The 24070-nt window shown below is 36.7% G+C and overlaps 1 protein-coding gene across 1 annotated transcript in view; it reads left to right on the top strand.

Moving 5' to 3' along the window:
* Window positions 1-6229: 6229 nt before the first annotated feature.
* Window positions 6230-24070, top strand: part of LOC148087303 (ubiquitin carboxyl-terminal hydrolase 43-like) — a 35984-nt gene continuing 18143 nt past the window's right edge. The window contains exons 1-4 of the mRNA XM_087786529.1: window positions 6230-6898; window positions 12225-12350; window positions 19101-19192; window positions 22188-22280. Of these exons, the coding sequence (XP_087642655.1) occupies window positions 6392-6898; window positions 12225-12350; window positions 19101-19192; window positions 22188-22280 (818 nt within the window). The 5' untranslated portion in view covers window positions 6230-6391. The remainder of the gene's footprint in view (window positions 6899-12224; window positions 12351-19100; window positions 19193-22187; window positions 22281-24070) is intronic.

Genomic DNA, 24070 nt, shown 5'->3' with positions numbered 1-24070 from the left:
GTAACGATAGAATGTGAGTAACGATAGAACGTGAGTAACAATAGAACATGAGTAACAATAGAACGTGAGTACCGATAGAACATGAGTAACGAAAGAACGTGAGTAACAATAGAACATGAGTAACAACAGAATGTGAATAACAATAGAACGTGAGTAACGATAGAACGTGAGTAACAATAGAACGTGAGTAACGATAGAACGTGAGTAACGATAGAACGTGAGTAACAATAGAACATGAGTAACAACAGAATGTGAATAACAATAGAACGTGAGTAACGATAGAACGTGAGTAACGATAGAACGTGAGTAACAATAGAACGTAAGTAACGATAGAATGTGAGTAACGATAGAACGTGAGTAACAATAGAACGTGAGTAACAATAGAACGTAAGTAACGATAGAATGTGAGTAACGATAGAACGTGAATAACAATAGAACATGAGTAACAATAGCATGTGAATAACAATAGAACGTGAGTAACAATAGAACATGAGTAACAATAGCATGTGAATAACAATAGAACGTGAGTAACAATAGAACGTAAGTAACGATAGAATGTGAGTAACGATAGAACGTGAATAACAATAGAACATGAGTAACAATAGAACGTAAGTAACGATAGAATGTGAGTAACGATAGAACGTGAATAACAATAGAACATGAGTAACAATAGCATGTGAATAACAATAGAACGTGAGTAACAATAGAACATGAGTAACAATAGCATGTGAATAACAATAGAACGTGAGTAACAATAGAACGTAAGTAACGATAGAATGTGAGTAACGATAGAACGTGAATAACAATAGAACATGAGTAACAATAGAACGTAAGTAACGAGAGAATGTGAGTAACGATAGAACGTGAGTAACAATAGAACATGAGTAACAATATAATGTGAATAACAATATAACGTGAGTAACAATAGAACATGAATAACAATAGAACGTGAGTAACAATAGAACGTAAGTAACGATAGAATGTGAGTAACGATAGAACGTGAGTAACAATAGAACATGAGTAACAATAGAACGTGAGTAACAATAGAACTTGAGTAACAACAGAATGTGAATAACAATAGAACGTGAGTAACAATAGAACGTGAGTAACGATAGAACGTGAGTAACAATAGAACGTAAGTAACGATAGAATGTGAGTAATGATAGAACGTGAGTAACAATAGAACATGAGTAACAATAGAACGTAAGTAACGATAGAATGTGAGTAACGATAGAACGTGAGTAACAATAGAACATGAGTAACAATAGAACGTAAGTAACGATAGAATGTGAGTAACGATAGAACGTGAGTAACAATAGAACGTGAGTAACGATAGAACGTGAGTAACAATAGAACATGAGTAACAATAGAACTTAAGTAACGATAGAATGTGAGTAACGATAGAACGTGAGTAACAATAGAACATGAGTAACAATATAATGTGAATAACAATAGAACGTGAGTAACAATAGAACATGAGTAACAATATAATGTGAATAACAATAGAACGTGAGTAACAATAGAACGTAAGTAACGATAGAATGTGAGTAATGATAGAACGTGAGTAACAATAGAACATGAGTAACAATAGAACGTGAGTAACAATAGAACTTGAGTAAAAACAGAATGTGAATAACAATAGAACGTGAGTAACAATAGAACGTGAGTAACGATAGAACGTGAGTAACAATAGAACGTAAGTAACGATAGAATGTGAGTAATGATAGAACGTGAGTAACAATAGAACATGAGTAACAATAGAACGTGAGTAACAATAGAACTTGAGTAAAAACAGAATGTGAATAACAATAGAACGTGAGTAACAATAGAACGTGAGTAACGATAGAACGTGAGTAACAATAGAACGTAAGTAACGATAGAATGTGAGTAACGATAGAACGTGAGTAACAATAGAACATGAGTAACAATAGAACGTAAGTAACGATAGAATGTGAGTAACGATAGAACGTGAGTAACAATAGAACATGAGTAACAATATAATGTGAATAACAATATAACGTGAGTAACAATAGAACATGAGTAACAATATAATGTGAATAACAATAGAACGTGAGTATCAATAGAACGTAAGTAACGATAGAATGTGAGTAACGATAGAACGTGAGTAACAATAGAACATGAGTAACAATAGAACGTGAGTAACAATAGAACTTGAGTAACAACAGAATGTGAATAACAATAGAACGTGAGTAACAATAGAACGTGAGTAACGATAGAACGTGAGTAACAATAGAACGTAAGTAACGATAGAATGTGAGTAATGATAGAACGTGAGTAACAATAGAACATGAGTAACAATAGAACGTAAGTAACGATAGAATGTGAGTAACGATAGAACGTGAGTAACAATAGAACATGAGTAACAATAGAACGTAAGTTACGATAGAATGTGAGTAACGATAGAATGTGAGTAACGATAGAACGTGAGTAACGATAGAACGTGAGTAACAATAGAACATGAGTAACAATAGAACGTAAGTAACGATAGAATGTGAGTAACGATAGAACGTGAGTAACAATAGAACATGAGTAACAATATAATGTGAATAACAATAGAACGTGAGTAACAATAGAACATGAGTAACAATGTAATGTGAATAACAATAGAACGTGAGTAACAATAGAACGTAAGTAACGATAGAATGTGAGTAATGATAGAACGTGAGTAACAATAGAACATGAGTAACAATAGAACGTGAGTAACAATAGAACTTGAGTAAAAACAGAATGTGAATAACAATAGAACGTGAGTAACAATAGAACGTGAGTAACAATAGAACGTAAGTAACGATAGAATGTGAGTAATGATAGAACGTGAGTAACAATAGAACATGAGTAACAATAGAATGTGAGTAACAATAGAACTTGTGTAACAATAGAAAGTAAGTAAATATAAAACATGAGTAACGTGAGTAACAATAGAACGTGAGTAACACTAGAACTTGGGTAACGATAGAACGTGAGTAACGATAGAACTTGAGTAACAATAGAACGTGAATTACAATAGAACTTGAGTAACAATAGAACGTAAGTAACGATAGAACTTGAGTAACAATAGAACGTGAGTAACACTAGAACTTGGGTAACGATAGAACGTGAGTAACGATAGAACTTGAGTAACAATAGAACGTGAATTACAATAGAACTTGAGTAACAATAGAACGTAAGTAACGATAGAACTTGAGTAACAATAGAACGTGAGTAACACTAGAACTTGGGTAACGATAGAACGTGAGTAACGATAGAACTTGAGTAACAATAGAACGTGAATAACAATAGAACTTGAGTAACAATAGAACATAAGTAACGATAGAACTTGAGTAACAATAGAACGTAAGTAACGATAGAACTTGAGTAACAATAGAACTTGAGTAACAATAGAACGTAAGTAACGATAGAACTTGAGTAACAATAGAACGTAAGTAACGATAGAACTTGAGTAACAATAGAACTTGAGTAACGATAGAACTTGAGTAACAATAGAACGTAAGTAACAATAGAACTTGAGTAACAATAGAACTTGAGTAACGATAGAACTTGAGTAACAATAGAACGTAAGTAACGATAGAACTTGAGTAACAATAGAACTTGAGTAACGATAGAACTTGAGTAACAATAGAACTTGAGTAACGATAGAACTTGAGTAACAATAGAACGTAAGTAACGATAGAACTTGAGTAACAATAGAACTTGAGTAACGATAGAACTTGAGTAACAATAGAACGTAAGTAACGATAGAACTTGAGTAACAATAGAACTTGAGTAACGATAGAACTTGAGTAACAATAGAACGTAAGTAACGATAGAACTTGAGTAACAATAGAACGTAAGTAACAATAGAACGTAAGTAACGATAGAACTTGAGTAACAATAGAACTTGAGTAACAATAGAACTTGAGTAACAATAGAACTTGAGTAACAATAGAACGGGAGTAACAATAGTGAGATAGTCTAAGATCCAGGAGACCAGACCAGGGTCCACATGCATCAGTTTGTCCTGCAGCAGAGTGGACTTGATGGTGTTGAAGAACATGATCTTATACAATACAACAATAATAGTAATAATAGTTCAAACAATAATAGTAATGATAGTTAAAAACAATAATAGTAATAATAGTTCAAACAATAATAGTAATGATAGTTAAAAACAATAATAGTAATAATAGTTCAAACAATAATAGTAATAATAGTTCAAACAATAATAGTAATAATAGTTCAAACAATAATAGTTATAATAGTTCAAACAATAATAGTAATAATAGTTCAAACAATAATAGTAATAATAGTTCAAACAATAATAGTAATTATAGTTCAAACAATAATAGTTATAATAGTTCAAACAATAATAGTAATAATAGTTCAAACAATAATAGTTATAATAGTTAAAAACAATAATAGTAATAATAATTCAAACAATAATAGTAATAATAGTTCAAACAATAATAGTTATAATAGTTCAAACAATAATGGTAATAATAGTTCAAACAATAATAGTAATAATAGTTAAAAACAATAATAGTTATAATAGTTAAAAACAATAATAGTAATAATAGTTCAAACAATAATAGTAATAATAGTTAAAAACAATAATAGTTATAATAGTTCAAACAATAATAGTTATAATAGTTCAAACAATAATAGTAATAATAGTTAAAAACAATAATAGTTATAATAGTTCAAACAATAATAGTAATAATAGTTCAAACAATAATAGTAATAATAGTTCAAACAATAATAGTAATAATAGTTCAAACAATAATAGTAATAATAGTTAAAAACAATAATAGTTATAATAGTTAAAAACAATAATAGTAATAATAATTCAAACAATAATAGTAATAATAGTTCAAACAATAATAGTAATAATAGTTAAAAACAATAATAGTTATAATAGTTAAAAACAATAATAGTAATAATAATTCAAACAATAATAGTAATAATAGTTCAAACAATAATAGTTATAATAGTTAAAAACAATAATAGTAATAATAGTTCAAACAATAATAGTAATAATAGTTAAAAACAATAATAGTTATAATAGTTAAAAACAATAATAGTAATAATAATTCAAACAATAATAGTAATAATAGTTCAAACAATAATAGTTATAATAGTTCAAACAATAATAGTTATAATAGTTCAAACAATAATGGTAATAATAGTTCAAACAATAATAGTAATAATAGTTAAAAACAATAATAGTTATAATAGTTAAAAACAATAATAGTAATAATAGTTCAAACAATAATAGTAATAATAGTTAAAAACAATAATAGTTATAATAGTTCAAACAATAATAGTTATAATAGTTCAAACAATAATAGTAATAATAGTTAAAAACAATAATAGTTATAATAGTTCAAACAATAATAGTAATAATAGTTCAAACAATAATAGTAATAATAGTTCAAACAATAATAGTAATAATAGTTCAAACAATAATAGTAATACTAGTTAAAAACAATAATAGTTATAATAGTTAAAAACAATAATAGTAATAATAATTCAAACAATAATAGTAATAATAGTTCAAACAATAATAGTAATAATAGTTCAAACAATAATAGTAATAATAGTTCAACCAATAATAGTAATAATAGTTCAAACAATAATAGTAATAATAGTTCAAACAATAATAGTAATAATAGTTCAACCAATAATAGTAATAATAGTTCAAACAATAATAGTAATAATAGTTCAAACAATAATAGTAATAATAGTTCAAACAATAATAGTAATAATAGTTCAAACAATAATAGTAATAATAGTTCAACCAATAATAGTAATAATAGTTCAAACAATAATAGTAATAATAGTTCAACCAATAATAGTAATAATAGTTCAAACAATAATAGTAATAATAGTTCAAACAATAATAGTAATAATAGTTAAAAACAATAATAGTAATAATAGTTAAAAACAATAATAGTAATAATAGTTAAAAACAATAATAGTAATAATAGTTAAAAACAATAATAGTTATAATAGTTCAAACAATAATAGTAATAATAGTTCAAACAATAATAGTAATAATAGTTAAAAACATCAATAATAGTAATAATAATATTAATAGTTAAAACAATATAATAGTAATAATAGTTCAACAGTAACAGGGGGAGGAACAGCAGGAACAGCAGGAACAGCAGGAAGTGACTCTCGCGTCGATCAAACGTCAGGTCATGACACACACACACACACACACACACACACACACACACACACACACACACACACACACACACTCACACACACACACACACACACACACACACGTGACGCGGACACACGCACGCGGGGATGTCGGACATTCGTCGCTCAGGTGTGTTTCCTGCTGACGGGCGAGCGCGCGCGCAGGTGACAGGTGCACGACATGGAGTCACGGAAACGTCCCGCGAAGAAGCGCCGGGACCAGAAGTCACGGAGGTTCGGAGGAAGAAGATCCTTCAGGAGCTTCCTGGGCAGGATCCTCAGGACTCTGACGGCGCTGACGAACTTTCGTGACGGCGCGAGACCGGATGTGGACGACGGAGGGTTCGGTCCACGTGACACCGGCGGGTCGAGGTTCGACGGGACCCAGAAGCAGAGCCAGGAGCCCGGACCTGGACCCGGACCTGGACCCGGACCTGGACCTGGACCTGGACCCGGGGCTCACGGGGACCAGACCCCGGGCGCGCTGGGCCTGAAGAACCACGGGAACACCTGCTTCATGAACGCGGTGCTGCAGTGTCTCAGCAACACGGACCTGCTGGCGGAACATCTGGGTCTGGAGCGGTACCGCCTCGAGTCCGCCCGGGGCGAGGTGACGGAGCAGCTGGCCGGGCTGGTCCGAGCCCTGTGGACCCTGGACTACACCCCGCAGCTGTCCGTGCAGTTCAAGGTGAGTCCACGCTCACCTGTGGCCCACCTGTGGCTCACCTGTGGCCCACCTGTGGCCCACCTGTGGCTCACCTGTGGCCCACCTGTGGCTCACCTGTGGCTCACCTGTGGCTCACCTGTGGCCCACCTGTGGCTCACCTGTGGCTCACCTGTGGCTCACCTGTGGCTCACCTGTGGCTCACCTGTGGCTCACCTGTGGCCCACCTGTGGCTCACCTGTGGCCCACCTGTGGCTCACCTGTGGCTCACCTGTGGCCCACCTGTGGCTCACCTGTGGCCCACCTGTGGCTCACCTGTGGCTCACCTGTGGCTCACCTGTGGCCCACCTGTGGCTCACCTGTGGCTCACCTGTGGCTCACCTGTGGCTCACCTGTGGCTCACCTGTGGCCCACCTGTGGCTCACCTGTGGCCCACCTGTGGCTCACCTGTGGCTCACCTGTGGCTCACCTGTGGCTCACCTGTGGCTCACCTGTGGCCCACAAATCGATTTTTAGTTTATTTTGATCAAAGTTCTTTTATTGTGAAAATATATATATATATAAATATATATAATTATATTATATAATTTATATATATATAGTATAAATTATATATATAATATAAATTATGTATAAATATATATTATATATATCATGTGTGTGTATATATATATATATATATATATATATATATAATATGTCGTCAAGTCTTTTTTTTTTGTCGTCCAGTCCTTCTCGTTTATGTCGTCAAGTCTTTCTCTTTTGTCTCATCAAGTCTTTCACGTTTATGTCGTCAAGTCTTTCTCGTTTATGTCGTCAAGTCTTTCTCGTTTATGTCGTCAAGTCTTTCTCGTTAATGTCGTCAAGTCTTTCTCGTTTATGTCGTCAAGTCTTTCTCGTTTATGTCGTCAAGTCTTTGTCGTTTATGTCGTCAAGTCTTTCTCGTTTATGTCGTCAAGTCTTTCTCGTTAATGTCGTCAAGTCTTTCTCGTTAATGTCGTCAAGTCTTTCTCGTTTATGTCGTCAAGTCTTTCTCGTTTATGTCGTCAAGTCTTTCTCGTTTATGTCGTCAAGTCTTTCTCGTTTATGTCGTCAAGTCTTTCTCGTTAATGTCGTCAAGTCTTTCTCGTTTATGTCGTCAAGTCTTTCTCGTTAATGTCGTCAAGTCTTTCTCGTTTATGTCGTCAAGTCTTTCTCGTTTATTTCGTCAAGTCTTTCTTGTTTATCTCGTCAAGTCTTTCTCGTTAATGTCGTCAAGTCTTTCTCGTTTATGTCGTCAAGTCTTTGTCGTTAATGTCGTCAAGTCTTTCTCGTTAATGTCGTCAAGTCTTTCACGTTTATGTCGTCAAGTCTTTCTCGTTTATGTCGTCAAGTCTTTCTCCTTATTGTCGTCAAGTCTTTCTCGTTTATGTCGTCAAGTCTTTCCCGTTTATGTCGTCAAGTCTTTCTCGTTTATGTCGTCAAGTCTTTCTCGTTAATGTCGTCAAGTCTTTCTCGTTATTGTCGTCAAGTCTTTCACGTTTATGTCGTCAAGTCTTTCTCTTTATTGTCGTCAAGTCTTTCTCGTTAATGTCGTCAAGTCTTTCTCGTTCATGTCGTCAAGTCTTTCTCGTTTATGTCGTCAAGTCTTTCTCGTTTATGTCGTCAAGTCTTTCTCGTTATTGTCGTCAAGTCTTTCTCGTTTATGTCGTCAAGTCTTTCTCGTTAATGTCGTCAAGTCTTTCTCGTTTATGTCGTCAAGTCTTTCTCGTTTATTTCGTCAAGTCTTTCTTGTTTATCTCGTCAAGTCTTTCTCGTTAATGTCGTCAAGTCTTTCTCGTTTATGTCGTCAAGTCTTTGTCGTTAATGTCGTCAAGTCTTTCTCGTTAATGTCGTCAAGTCTTTCACGTTTATGTCGTCAAGTCTTTCTCGTTTATGTCGTCAAGTCTTTCTCCTTATTGTCGTCAAGTCTTTCTCGTTTATGTCGTCAAGTCTTTCCCGTTTATGTCGTCAAGTCTTTCTCGTTTATGTCGTCAAGTCTTTCTCGTTAATGTCGTCAAGTCTTTCTCGTTATTGTCGTCAAGTCTTTCACGTTTATGTCGTCAAGTCTTTCTCTTTATTGTCGTCAAGTCTTTCTCGTTAATGTCGTCAAGTCTTTCTCGTTCATGTCGTCAAGTCTTTCGCGTTTATGTCGTCAAGTCTTTCTCGTTACTGTCGTCAAGTCTTTCACGTTTATGTCGTCAAGTCTTTCTCGTTAATGTCGTCAAGTCTTTCTCGTTAATGTCGTCAAGTCTTTCTCGTTATTGTCGTCAAGTCTTTCTCGTTAATGTCGTCAAGTCTTTCTCGTTAATGTCGTCAAGTCTTTCTCGTTACTGTCGTAAAGTCTTTCACGTTTATGTCGTCAAGTCTTTCTCGTTAATGTCGTCAAGTCTTTCTCTTTAATGTCGTCAAGTCTTTCTCGTTTATTTCGTCAAGTCTTTCTCGTTATTGTCGTCAAGTCTTTCTCGTTTATTTCGTCAAGTCTTTCACGTTTATGTCGTCAAGTCTTTCTCGTTATTGTCGTCAAGTCTTTCTCGTTAATGTCGTCAAGTCCTTCTCGTTAATGTCGTCAAGTCCTTCTCGTTATTGTCGTCAAGTCTTTCTCGTTTATGTCGTCAAGTCTTTCACGTTTATGTCGTCAAGTCTTTCTCGTTTATGTCGTCAAGTCTTTCACGTTTATGTCGTCAAGTCTTTCTCGTTTATGTCGTCAAGTCTTTCACGTTTATGTCGTCAAGTCTTTTTCGTTAATGTCGTCAAGTCTTTCTCGTTTATGTCGTCAAGTCTTTCTCCTTATTGTCGTCAAGTCTTTCTCGTTAATGTCGTCAAGTCTTTCTCGTTTATGTCGTCAAGTCTTTCACGTTTATGTCGTCAAGTCTTTCTCCTTATTGTCGTCAAGTCTTTCTCGTTAATGTCGTCAAGTCTTTCTCGTTTATGTCGTCAAGTCTTTCACGTTTATGTCGTCAAGTCTTTCTCGTTTATGTCGTCAAGTCTTTCTCCTTATTGTCGTCAAGTCTTTCTCGTTAATGTCGTCAAGTCTTTCTCGTTAATGTCGTCAAGTCTTTCTCGTTTATGTCGTCAAGTCTTTCACGTTTATGTCGTCAAGTCTTTCTCGTTTATGTCGTCAAGTCTTTGTCGTTTATGTCGTCAAGTCTTTCTCGTTTATGTCGTCAAGTCTTTCTCGTTTATGTCGTCAAGTCTTTCTCGTTAATGTCATCAAGTCTTTCTCGTTTATGTCGTCAAGTCTTTGTCGTTTATGTCGCCAAGTCTTTCTCGTTTATGTCGTCAAGTCTTTCTCGTTTATGTCGTCAAGTCTTTCTCGTTAATGTCGTCAAGTCTTTCTCGTTAATGTCGTCAAGTCTTTCTCGTTTATGTCGTCAAGTCTTTCTCGTTTATTTCGTCAAGTCTTTCTTGTTTATGTCGTCAAGTCTTTCTCGTTAATGTCGTCAAGTCTTTCTCGTTTATGTCGTCAAGTCTTTGTCGTTAATGTCGTCAAGTCTTTCTCGTTAATGTCGTCAAGTCTTTCTCGTTATTGTCGTCAAGTCTTTCTCGTTTATGTCGTCAAGTCTTTCCCGTTTATGTCGTCAAGTCTTTCTCGTTTATGTCGTCAAGTCTTTCTCGTTAATGTCGTCAAGTCTTTCTCGTTATTGTCGTCAAGTCTTTCACGTTTATGTCGTCAAGTCTTTCTCTTTATTGTCGTCAAGTCTTTCTCGTTAATGTCGTCAAGTCTTTCTCGTTCATGTCGTCAAGTCTTTCGCGTTTATGTCGTCAAGTCTTTCTCGTTACTGTCGTCAAGTCTTTCACGTTTATGTCGTCAAGTCTTTCTCGTTAATGTCGTCAAGTCTTTCTCGTTAATGTCGTCAAGTCTTTCTCGTTATTGTCGTCAAGTCTTTCTCGTTAATGTCGTCAAGTCTTTCTCGTTAATGTCGTCAAGTCTTTCTCGTTACTGTCGTAAAGTCTTTCACGTTTATGTCGTCAAGTCTTTCTCGTTAATGTCGTCAAGTCTTTCTCTTTAATGTCGTCAAGTCTTTCTCGTTTATTTCGTCAAGTCTTTCTCGTTATTGTCGTCAAGTCTTTCTCTTTAATGTCGTCAAGTCTTTCTCGTTTATTTCGTCAAGTCTTTCACGTTTATGTCGTCAAGTCTTTCTCGTTATTGTCGTCAAGTCTTTCTCGTTAATGTCGTCAAGTCTTTCTCGTTATTGTCGTCAAGTCTTTCTCGTTTATGTCGTCAAGTCTTTCTCGTTAATGTCGTCAAGTCCTTCTCGTTAATGTCGTCAAGTCCTTCTCGTTATTGTCGTCAAGTCTTTCTCGTTTATGTCGTCAAGTCTTTCTCGTTTATGTCGTCAAGTCTTTCACGTTTATGTCGTCAAGTCTTTTTCGTTAATGTCGTCAAGTCTTTCTCGTTTATGTCGTCAAGTCTTTCTCCTTATTGTCGTCAAGTCTTTCTCGTTAATGTCGTCAAGTCTTTCTCGTTTATGTCGTCAAGTCTTTCACGTTTATGTCGTCAAGTCTTTCTCGTTTATGTCGTCAAGTCTTTCTCCTTATTGTCGTCAAGTCTTTCTCGTTAATGTCGTCAAGTCTTTCTCGTTAATGTCGTCAAGTCTTTCTCGTTTATGTCGTCAAGTCTTTCTCGTTTATGTCGTCAAGTCTTTCACGTTTATGTCGTCAAGTCTTTCTCGTTTATGTCGTCAAGTCTTTCTCGTTAATGTCGTCAAGTCTTTCTCGTTAATGTCGTCAAGTCTTTCTCGTTTATGTCGTCAAGTCTTTCTCGTTTATGTCGTCAAGTCTTTCACGTTTATGTCGTCAAGTCTTTCTCGTTTATGTCGTCAAGTCTTTTTCGTTAATGTCGTCAAGTCTTTCTCGTTTATGTCGTCAAGTCTTTCTCCTTATTGTCGTCAAGTCTTTCTCGTTAATGTCGTCAAGTCTTTCTCCTTATTGTCGTCAAGTCTTTCTCGTTAATGTCGTCAAGTCTTTCTCGTTTATGTCGTCAAGTCTTTCTCCTTATTGTCGTCAAGTCTTTCTCGTTAATGTCGTCAAGTCTTTCTCGTTTATGTCGTCAAGGCTTTCACGTTTATGTCGTCAAGTCTTTCTCGTTAATGTCGTCAAGTCTTTCACGTTTATGTCGTCAAGTCTTTCTCGTTTATGTCGTCAAGTCTTTCTCCTTATTGTCGTCAAGTCTTTCTCTTTTATCTCGTCAAGTCTTTTTAGTTGATCTCTTCAAGTCTTTCTCGTTTATGTGAATCTAATGTTCTATTTATACTTGACCATTGATTCATTCTCACTTCCTGTCATGTGATGCTTCTATGAAACGCTGACATCATCGCGTCTCCTCTAGAGCACAGTCGCCAAACACGCCTCTCAGTTTCGAGGGAACTCGCAACACGACGCTCTGGAGTTCCTGCTGTGGTTGTTGGACACGGTTCACGAAGACGCCAGCGACGGCAGCGACACCAGAATGGAGGTGAGAACATGACGCGTGTTGTTGGTGAAGATACGTCGTCAACATCTGGACACGGAACGTAAACACGTCTGTGGAACATCTCAGTGAAGCTTCTGGTTCTGGAGGGAACATTTGTTTCGAGATGATCTTTGTCTTTGAATCTTGACTCGTGTCTGTAACTGGACGAGTGTCTCTGAGATGTTGATGTTTCTGTTCAATGTTCTTGAACATATTTAATAACTTGTTTGTTTCGATTTTTAACAATAATAATAATAATAATAAAATAATTACACAACAATAACACACTCTAATGTTGCTCAGATTAAAAGTTTTCATGTTTGTTACACATGTTTGTTACACATGTTTGTTACTCATGTATGTGACACATGTTTGTTACACATGTTTGTTACACATGTTTGTTACTCATGTATGTGACACATGTTTGTTACACATGTTTGTTACACATGTTTGTTACACATGTTTGTAACACATATATGTGACACATGTTTGTTACACATGTTTGTTACACATGTTTGTTACACATGTTTGTTACACATGTTTGTAACACATATATGTGACACATGTTTGTTACACATGTTTGTTACACATGTTTGTTACACATATATGTGACACATGTTTGTTACACATGTTTGTTACACATGTTTGTTACACATGTTTGTTACACATATATGTGACACATGTTTGTTACACATGTTTGTTACACATGTTTTTGACACATGTTTGTTACACATGTATGTGACACATGTTTGTGACACATGTTTGTGACACATGTTTGTTACACATGTATGTGACACATGTTTGTAACACATGTATGTTACACATGTTTGTTACAGATGTTTGTTACACATGTTTGTTACACATATATGTGACACATGTTTGTTACACATGTTTGTTACACATGTTTTTGACACATGTTTGTTACACATGTTTGTGACACATGTTTGTGACACATGTTTGTTACACATGTATGTGACACATGTTTGTAACACATGTATGTTACACATGTTTGTTACAGATGTTTGTTACACATGTTTGTTACACATGTTTGTGACACATGTTTGTTACACATGTATGTGACACATGTTTGTTACACATGTATGTGACACATGTTTGTTACACATGTATGTGACACATGTTTGTGACACATGTTTGTGACACATGTTTGTGACACATGTTTGTGACACATGTTTGTTACACATGTTTGTGACACATGTTTGTTACAAATGTTTGTTGCACATGTTTGTTACACATGTTTGTGACACATGTTTGTTACACATGTTTGTGACACATGTTTGTGACACATGTTTGTGACACATGTTTGTTACACATGTTTGTGACACATGTTTGTTACAAATGTTTGTTACACATGTTTGTTACACATGTTTGTTACACATGTTTGTTACACATGTTTGTGACACATGTTTGTTACACATGTTTGTTACAAATGTTTGTTACACATGTTTGTTACACATGTTTGTTACACATGTTTTTGACACATGTATGTGACACATGTTTGTTACACATGTTTGTTACACATGTTTGTGACACATGTTTGTTACACATGTATGTGACACATGTTTGTAACACATGTATGTTACACATGTTTGTTACACATGTATGTGACACATGTTTGTAACACATGTATGTTACACATGTTTGTTACAGATGTTTGTTACACATGTTTGTTACACATGTTTGTGACACATGTTTGTTACACATGTATGTGACACATGTTTGTTACACATGTATGTGACACATGTTTGTTACACATGTATGTGACACATGTTTGTTACACATGTATGTGACACATGTTTGTTACATATGTTTGTGACACATGTTTGTTACACATGTATGTGACACATGTTTGTTACACATGTATGTGACACATGTTTGTTACACATGTATGTGACACATGTTTGTTACACATGTATGTGACACATGTTTGTGACACATGTATGTTACACATGTTTGTGACACATGTTTGTGACACATGTTTGTGACACATGTTTGTTACAAATGTTTGTTACACATGTTTGTTACACATGTTTGTTACACATGTTTGTGACACATGTTTGTTACACATGTTTGTTACAAATGTTTGTTACACATGTTTGTTACACATGTTTGTTACACATGTTTGTAACACATGTATGTGACACATGTTTGTTACACATGTTTGTTACACATGTTTGTGACACATGTTTGTTACACATGTTTGTGACACATGTTTGTTACACATGTTTTTGACACATGTTTGTTACACATGTATGTGACACAAGTTTGTGACACATGTTTGTGACACATGTTTGTTACACATGTATGTGACACATGTTTGTAACACATGTATGTTACACATGTTTGTTACAGATGTTTGTTACACATGTTTGTTACAGATGTTTGTGACACATGTTTGTTACACATGTATGTGACACGTTTTGTTACACATGTATGTGACACATGTTTGTTACACATGTATGTGACACATGTTTGTTACACATGTATGTGACACATGTTTGTGACACATGTTTGTTACACATGTATGTGACACATGTTTGTTACACATGTTTTTGACACATGTTTGTTACACATGTTTGTTATACATGTTTTTGACGCATGTTTGTTACACATGTTTGTTTACACATGTTTTTGACACATGTTTGTTACACATGTTTGTGACACATGTTTGTGACACATGTTTGTGACACATGTTTGTGACACATGTTTGTGACACATGTTTGTTATACATGTTTTTGACGCATGTTTGTTACACATGTTTGTTACACATGTTTGTGACACATGTTTGTTACACATGTTTGTGACACATGTTTGTTACACATGTTTGTGACACATGTTTGTTATACATGTTTGTGACACATGTTTGTTACATATGTTTGTGACACATGTTTGTTACACATGTATGTGACACATGTTTGTTACACATGTATGTGACACATGTTTGTTACACATGTATGTGACACATGTTTGTTACACATGTATGTGACACATGTTTGTGACACATGTATGTTACACATGTTTGTGACACATGTTTGTGACACATGTTTGTGACACATGTTTGTTACAAATGTTTGTTACACATGTTTGTTACACATGTTTGTTACACATGTTTGTGACACATGTTTGTTACACATGTTTGTTACAAATGTTTGTTACACATGTTTGTTACACATGTTTGTTACACATGTTTGTAACACATGTATGTGACACATGTTTGTTACACATGTTTGTTACACATGTTTGTGACACATGTTTGTTACACATGTTTGTGACACATGTTTGTTACACATGTTTTTGACACATGTTTGTTACACATGTATGTGACACAAGTTTGTGACACATGTTTGTGACACATGTTTGTTACACATGTATGTGACACATGTTTGTAACACATGTATGTTACACATGTTTGTTACAGATGTTTGTTACACATGTTTGTTACAGATGTTTGTGACACATGTTTGTTACACATGTATGTGACACGTTTTGTTACACATGTATGTGACACATGTTTGTTACACATGTATGTGACACATGTTTGTTACACATGTATGTGACACATGTTTGTGACACATGTTTGTTACACATGTATGTGACACATGTTTGTTACACATGTTTTTGACACATGTTTGTTACACATGTTTGTTATACATGTTTTTGACGCATGTTTGTTACACATGTTTGTTTACACATGTTTTTGACACATGTTTGTTACACATGTTTGTGACACATGTTTGTGACACATGTTTGTGACACATGTTTGTGACACATGTTTGTGACACATGTTTGTGACACATGTTTGTTATACATGTTTTTGACGCATGTTTGTTACACATGTTTGTTACACATGTTTGTGACACATGTTTGTTACACATGTTTGTGACACATGTTTGTTACACATGTTTGTGACACATGTTTGTTATACATGTTTGTGACACATGTTTGTGACACATGTTTGTTACACATGTTTGTTATACATGTTTTTGACGCATGTTTGTTACACATGTTTGTTACACATGTTTTTGAGACATGTTTGTTACACATGTTTGTTACACATGTATGTGACACATGTTTGTTATACATGTTTTTGACACATGTTTGTTACACATGTTTGTTACACATGTTTTTGACACATGTTTGTTACACATGTTTGTTACACATGTATGTGACACATGTTTGTGACACATGTTTGTTACACATGTTTGTTACACATGTATGTGACACATGTTTGTGACACATGTTTGTTACACATGTTTGTTATACATGTTTGTTACACATGTTTGTGACGCATGTTTGTTTCACATGTTTGTTACACATGTTTTTGACACATGTTTGTTACACATGTTTGTTACACATGTATGTGACACATGTTTGTGACACATGTTTGTTACACATGTTTGTTACACATGTATGTGACACATGTTTGTGACACATGTTTGTTACACATGTTTGTTACACATGTATGTGACACATGTTTGTTACACATGTTTGTGACACATGTTTGTGACACATGTTTGTTACACATGTATGTGACACATGTTTGTGACACATGTTTGTTACACATGTTTGTTACACATGTATGTGACACATGTTTGTTACACATGTATGTGACACATGTTTGTGACACATGTTTGTTACACATGTTTGTTACACATGTATGTGACACATGTTTGTGACACATGTTTGTGACACATGTTTGTTACACATGTTTGTTACACATGTTTGTGACACATGTTTGTTACACATGTTTGTTACACATGTTTGTTACACATGTTTGTTACACATGTTTGTTACACGTGTTTGTTACACGTGTTTGTTACACATGTTTGTTACACATGTTTTCAGTCATCGTGAGATCAGTGTAACACAACTGTTGTGTTGTTCTCTGGTGAGAAAGTTGTTCTTCATCAACGTTGTTTCCTTTGATTGTCTCCGTGAACATTATAAAAATGTTCTTCACGAAACATGACGTGAGTTCAAAGGTCGAGACAAAGATTCATTGAAAAGCAGCTTCAGATCCTGAACCTCAGAAACTGGACGAACCTGCTGGTCCTCGTGGTTCAACACGAACCACATTCTTGTGCAGCTTAAAGCATGACTCAAGCTCCGCCCCCTGAACCCGAGTCAACATGGTTTCACTCAAATACATGGAAGTCAGTGAAGAAATAAGATTTGAACACAATCGTCGTGAAGATGTTTCAAAGTCGAGCAACATCAGCAGGTGTCGCAGGTGACTCGTCAGTCACGTGACCCTGATGACATCATGGATGATTGACACCTGCAGGAGCCGGTCGAGCAGGTCAAGGAATGTTTCAGCAGCAGAGCCAGTTCTGCAGGTGGTTCAGCAGGTGGTTCTTCAGGTGGTTCTTCAGGTGGTTCTTCAGGTGGTTCTTCAGGTGGTTCTTCAGGTGGTTCTTTAGGTGGTTCTTCAGGTGGTTCTGCAGGTGGTTCTTCAGGTGGTTCTGCAGGTGGTTCTTCATGTGGTTCTTCAGGTGGGTTCTGCAGGTGGTTCAGCAGGTGGTTCTTCAGGTGGTTCTCCAGGTGGTTCTTCAGGTGGTTCTTCAGGTGGTTCTGCAGGTGGTTCTTTAGGTGGTTCTTCAGGTGGTTCTTCAGGTGGTTCTACAGGTGGTTCTTCAGGTGGTTCTGCAGGTGGTTCAGCAGGTGGTTCTTCAGGTGGTTCTTCAGGTGGCTCTTTAGGTGGTTCTTTAGGTGGTTCTTCAGGTGGTTCTGCAGGTGGTTCTTCAGGTGGTTCTTCAGGTGGTTCTTCAGGTGGTTCTTCAGGTGGTTCTGCAGGTGGTTCTTTAGGTGGTTCTTCAGGTGGTTCTGCAGGTGGTTCTTCAGGTGGTTCTTCAGGTGGTTCTTCAGGTGGTTCTTCAGGTGGTTCTTCAGGTGGTTCTGCAGGTGGTTCTTTAGGTGGTTCTTCAGGTGGTTCTGCAGGTGGTTCTTTAGGTGGTTCTTCAGGTGGTTCTGCAGGTGGTTCTTCAGGTGGTTCTTCAGGTGGTACAAGGAACACGTCTCGATGACAGAAGTCGTAGATGTTCATCACGACAGTGACCCGAGTCTTCACTCACGAGCGTCATATGACGTCAAGAATCCTTCAAAAATCCTCCAACATCCAGATGTTGTGTAGAAATCATTGAACACATGATCCACTCGTGAGAAGAACATTTGGTTTAACTTCAAGAAATTAGTATGTGTGTGTGTGTGTGTGCGTGTGTGTGAGTTTGTGTGTGTGTGTGTGTGTGTGTGTGTCTCTCTCCAGTCTAAGCTCCTCAATAGAACCTTCAGGTCACAGGAGACTCATTTCTCTACTTTATTCTCTTCTTCACGTCATTCTTTCAGTCGAAGGTTCTTGTGTTTCTTCAATATTCTCAGAAGATTCACTTCAAATGTTGATTATTTTTAATGTTTTCCTTTTATTTGAGCGGAGAATAGAAAATAATCTGTCAAATGTTTTTTAAACATTTAAAAATGTACATATTAAAATGGACTAAAATATTAAAATGGACACAATTGAATATATATACTATATATAATATATATAGTATATATATACAGTATATATAAAATATCATCTTCTAGATCAATTTTCAGTGAGCAGGTTTCTTAAGACTCACACATTATAAGTAATAAACACAAATAAATGAAAACTGTGATCCTCCTTCACACCACAAGATGTCACTGTGACATTGGTTTAAGGAACATCTTGACTTCAGATCATCTTTGTACCTGCAGGACACGAGATCTCTGGACTCCAGGACCAGATCCACTCATCAGCCCAAGAGTCGGAACAGTTTTGTCCAAGAACACTTTCAGGCTCAGTACAGGTGAGACTAACATGTGTCAGTGGATCATACGTGTTGAAGACTAACATGTGTCAGTGGATCATACGTGTTGAAGACTAACATGTGTCAGTGGATCATACGTGTTGAAGACTAACATGTGTCAGTGGATCATACGTGTTGAAGACTAACATGTGTCAGTGGATCATACGTGTTGAAGACTAACATGTGTCAGTGGATCATACCTGTTGAAGACTAACATGTGTCAGTGGATCATATGTGTTGAAGACTAACATGTGTCAGTGGATCATATGTGTTGAAGACTAACGTGTGTCAGTGGATCATATGTGTTAAAGACTAACATGTGTCAGTGGATCATATGTGTTGAAGACTAACATGTGTCAGTGGATCATACGTGTTGAAGACTAACATGTGTCAGTGGATCATATGTGTTGAAGACTAACATGTGTCAGTGGATCATACGTGTTGAAGACTAACATGTGTCAGTGGATCATACGTGTTGAAGACTAACATGTGTCAGTGGATCATATGTGTTGAAGACTAACATGTGTCAGTGGATCTTATGTGTTGAAGACTAACATGTGTCAGTGGATCATATGTGTTGAAGACTAACATGTGTCAGTGGATCATATGTGTTGAAGACTAACATGTGTCAGTGGATCTTATGTGTTGAAGACTAACGTGTGTCAGTGGATCATATGTGTTGAAGACTAACATGTGTCAGTGGATCATATGTGTTGAAGACTAACGTGTGTCAGTGGATCATATGTGTTGAAGACTAACATGTGTCAGTGGATCATATGTGTTGAAGACTAACATGTGTCAGTGGATCATACGTGTTGAAGACTAACATGTGTCAGTGGATCATATGTGTTGAAGACTAACATGTGTCAGTGGATCATACGTGTTGAAGACTAACATGTGTCAGTGGATCATATGTGTTGAAGACTAACATGTGTCAGTGGATCATACGTGTTGAAGACTAACATGTGTCAGTGGATCATATGTGTTGAAGACTAACATGTGTCAGTGGATCATATGTGTTGAAGACTAACATGTGTCAGTGGATCTTATGTGTTGAAGACTAACGTGTGTCAGTGGATCATACGTGTTGAAGACTAACGTGTGTCAGTGGATCATACGTGTTGAAGACTAACATGTGTCAGTGGATCATATGTGTTGAAGACTAACATGTGTCAGTGGATCTTATGTGTTGAAGACTAACGTGTGTCAGTGGATCATACGTGTTGAAGACTAACATGTGTCAGTGGATCATACGTGTTGAAGACTAACATGTGTCAGTGGATCATATGTGTTGAAGACTAACATGTGTCAGTGGATCATACGTGTTGAAGACTAACGTGTGTCAGTGGATCATATGTGTTGAAGACTAACATGTGTCAGTGGATCTTATGTGTTGAAGACTAACGTGTGTCAGTGGATCATACGTGTTGAAGACTAACATGTGTCAGTGGATCATATGTGTTGAAGACTAACATGTGTCAGTGGATCATACGTGTTGAAGACTAACATGTGTCAGTGGATCATACCTGTTGAAGACTAACATGTGTCAGTGGATCATATGTGTTGAAGACTAACATGTGTCAGTGGATCATATGTGTTGAAGACTAACATGTGTCAGTGGATCATATGTGTTGAAGACTAACATGTGTCAGTGGATCATATGTGTTGAAGACTAACATGTGTCAGTGGATCATACCTGTTGAAGACTAACGTGTGTCAGTGGATCATATGTGTTGAAGACTAACATGTGTCAGTGGATCATATGTGTTGAAGACTAACATGTGTCAGTGGATCATATGTGTTGAAGACTAACATGTGTCAGTGGATCATATGTGTTGAAGACTAACATGTGTCAGTGGATCATACGTGTTGAAGACTAACATGTGTCAGTGGATCATACGTGTTGAAGACTAACATGTGTCAGTGGATCATATGTGTTGAAGACTAACATGTGTCAGTGGATCATATGTGTTGAAGACTAACATGTGTCAGTGGATCATATGTGTTGAAGACTAACATGTGTCAGTGGATCATACGTGTTGAAGACTAACATGTGTCAGTGGATCATATGTGTTGAAGACTAACGTGTGTCAGTGGATCATATGTGTTGAAGACTAACATGTGTCAGTGGATCATATGTGTTGAAGACTAACATGTGTCAGTGGATCATACGTGTTGAAGACTAACATGTGTCAGTGGATCATATGTGTTGAAGACTAACATGTGTCAGTGGATCATATGTGTTGAAGACTAACATGTGTCAGTGGATCATACGTGTTGAAGACTAACATGTGTCAGTGGATCATACCTGTTGAAGACTAACATGTGTCAGTGGATCATACGTGTTGAAGACTAACATGTGTCAGTGGATCATACGTGTTGAAGACTAACATGTGTCAGTGGATCATACGTGTTGAAGACTAACATTTGTCAGTGGATCATACGTGTTGAAGACTAACATGTGTCAGTGGATCATACGTGTTGAAGATTAACATGTGTCAGTGGATCATACGTGTTGAAGACTAACATGTGTCAGTGGATCATACGTGTTGAAGACTAACATGTGTCAGTGGATCATACGTGTTGAAGATTAACATGTGTCAGTGGATCATACGTGTTGAAGACTAACATGTGTCAGTGGATCATACGTGTTGAAGACTAACATGTGTCAGTGGATCATACGTGTTGAAGACTAACATGTGTCAGTGGATCATACGTGTTGAAGACTAACATAACAACTATAAGTTTCCTGAGAATGTGGTGAACACTTTACTCATGTGTGTGTTACAGTTACAACAACAGTTGTGTTGTTAAGAATAATATTAAAACACTTTAACTTTCATCTAAACACATCTTTGTTTCTCTTCAAGGTCACAGTGACCTTCAAACATGAGCTTCTTTCAAAAACACTTTGTTTGAATGTTTGTTTAAGTCAAGTTGGTGAAGAATCTTATCTAAGATTCAACGAACATGTTAACACGCGTGTCGTCCTCAGGTCGTCGCTCACGTGTCCTCACTGCCTGAGACAGAGCAACACGTTCGACCCGTTCTTGTGCATCTCACTGCCTGTCGCTCTGCGCCAGACGAGGTGAGACAAGATTCTTATCTTTTCAAATCTTGAAACATGTTGATATAATGTTGTTTTGAACAACATCAGAGTCGCTCGTGCTATGTTGCTTCTGTCTGACTCTATTGTTACTGTCTGACTCTATTGTTACTGTCTGACTCTATTGTTACTGTCTGACTCTATTGTTGCTGTCTGACTCTATTGTTGCTGTCTGACTCTATTGTTGCTGTCTGACTCTATTGTTGCTGTCTGACTCTAGTGTTGCTGTCTGACTCTATTGTTACTGTGTGACTCTATTGTTGCTGTCTGACTCTATTGTTACTGTCTGACTCTATTGTTGCTGTCTGACTCTATTGTTACTGTCTGACTCTAGTGTTGCTGTCTGACTCTATTGTTACTGTCTGACTCTATTGTTGCTGTCTGACTCTATTGTTGCTGTCTGACTCTATTGTTGCTGTCTGACTCTAGTGTTGCTGTCTGACTCTATTGTTGCTGTCTGACTCTATTGTTGCTGTCTGACTCTAGTGTTGCTGTCTGACTATATTGTTGCTGTCTGACTCTATTGTTGCTGTCTGACTATATTGTTGCTGTCTGACTCTATTGTTGCTGTCTGACTATATTGTTGCTGTCTGACTCTATTGTTGCTGTCTGACTATATTGTTGCTGTCTGACTATATTGTTGCTGTCTGACTATATTGTTACTGTCTGACTATATTGTTGCTGTCTGACTATATTGTTGCTGTCTGACTATATTGTTGCTGTCTGACTCTATTGTTGCTGTCTGACTCTATTGTTGCTGTCTGACTCTATTGTTGCTGTCTGACTCTATTGTTGCTGTCTGACTCTATTGTTGCTGTCTGACTCTATTGTTGCTTCTGTCTGACTCTATTGTTACTGTCTGACTCTATTGTTGCTGTCTGACGCTTCTGTCTGACTCTATTGTCGCTTCTGTCTGACTCTATTGTTGCTTGTCTGACTCTATTGTTGCTGTCTGACTCTATTGTTGCTTCTGTCTGACTCTATTGTTACTGTCTGACTCTATTGTTGCTGTCTGACGCTTCTGTCTGACTCTATTGTCGCTTCTGTCTGACTCTATTGTTGCTTCTGTCTGACTCTATTGTTGCTTCTGTCGGACTCCATTGTCGCTTCTGTCTGACTCTATTGTTGCTTCTCTCTGACTCTATTGTTGCTTCTCTCTGACTCTATTGTTGCTTCTGTCTGACTCTATTGTCGCTTCTGTCTGACTCTATTGTCGCTTCTGTCTGACTCTATTGTTGCTTCTGTCTGACTCTATTGTTGCTTCTGTCTGACTCTATTGTCGCTTCTGTCTGACTCTATTGTTGCTTCTCTCTGACTCTATTGTCGCTTCTGTCTGACTCTATTGTTGCTTCTGTCTGACTCTATTGTCGCTTCTGTCTGACTCTATTGTTGCTTCTCTCTGACTCTATTGTTGCTTCTGTCTGACTCTATTGTTGCTTCTGTCTGACTCTATTGTTGCTTCTCTCTGAATCTATTGTTGCTTCTGTCTGACTCTATTGTTGCTTCTCTCTGACTCTATTGTTGCTTCTGTCTGACTCTATTGTCGCTTCTGTCTGACTCTATTGTTGCTTCTGTCTGACTCTATTGTCACTTCTGTCTGACTCTATTGTTGCTTCTGTCTGACTCTATTGTCGCTTCTGTCTGACTCTATTGTTGCTTCTGTCTGACTCTATTGTTGCTTCTGTCTGACTCTATTGTCGCTTCTGTCTGACTCTATTGTTGCTTCTGTCTGACTCTATTGTTGCTTCTGTCTGACTCTATTGTTGCTTCTG

This window comes from Callionymus lyra, chromosome 1, assembly GCF_982586985.1.
Source record: "Callionymus lyra chromosome 1, fCalLyr1.hap1.1, whole genome shotgun sequence".
Classification (NCBI taxonomy): domain Eukaryota; kingdom Metazoa; phylum Chordata; class Actinopteri; order Syngnathiformes; family Callionymidae; genus Callionymus; species Callionymus lyra.
The sequence above is the reverse complement of the archived record's forward strand: the minus strand, read 5'-3'. Positions and strand labels throughout refer to the sequence as shown.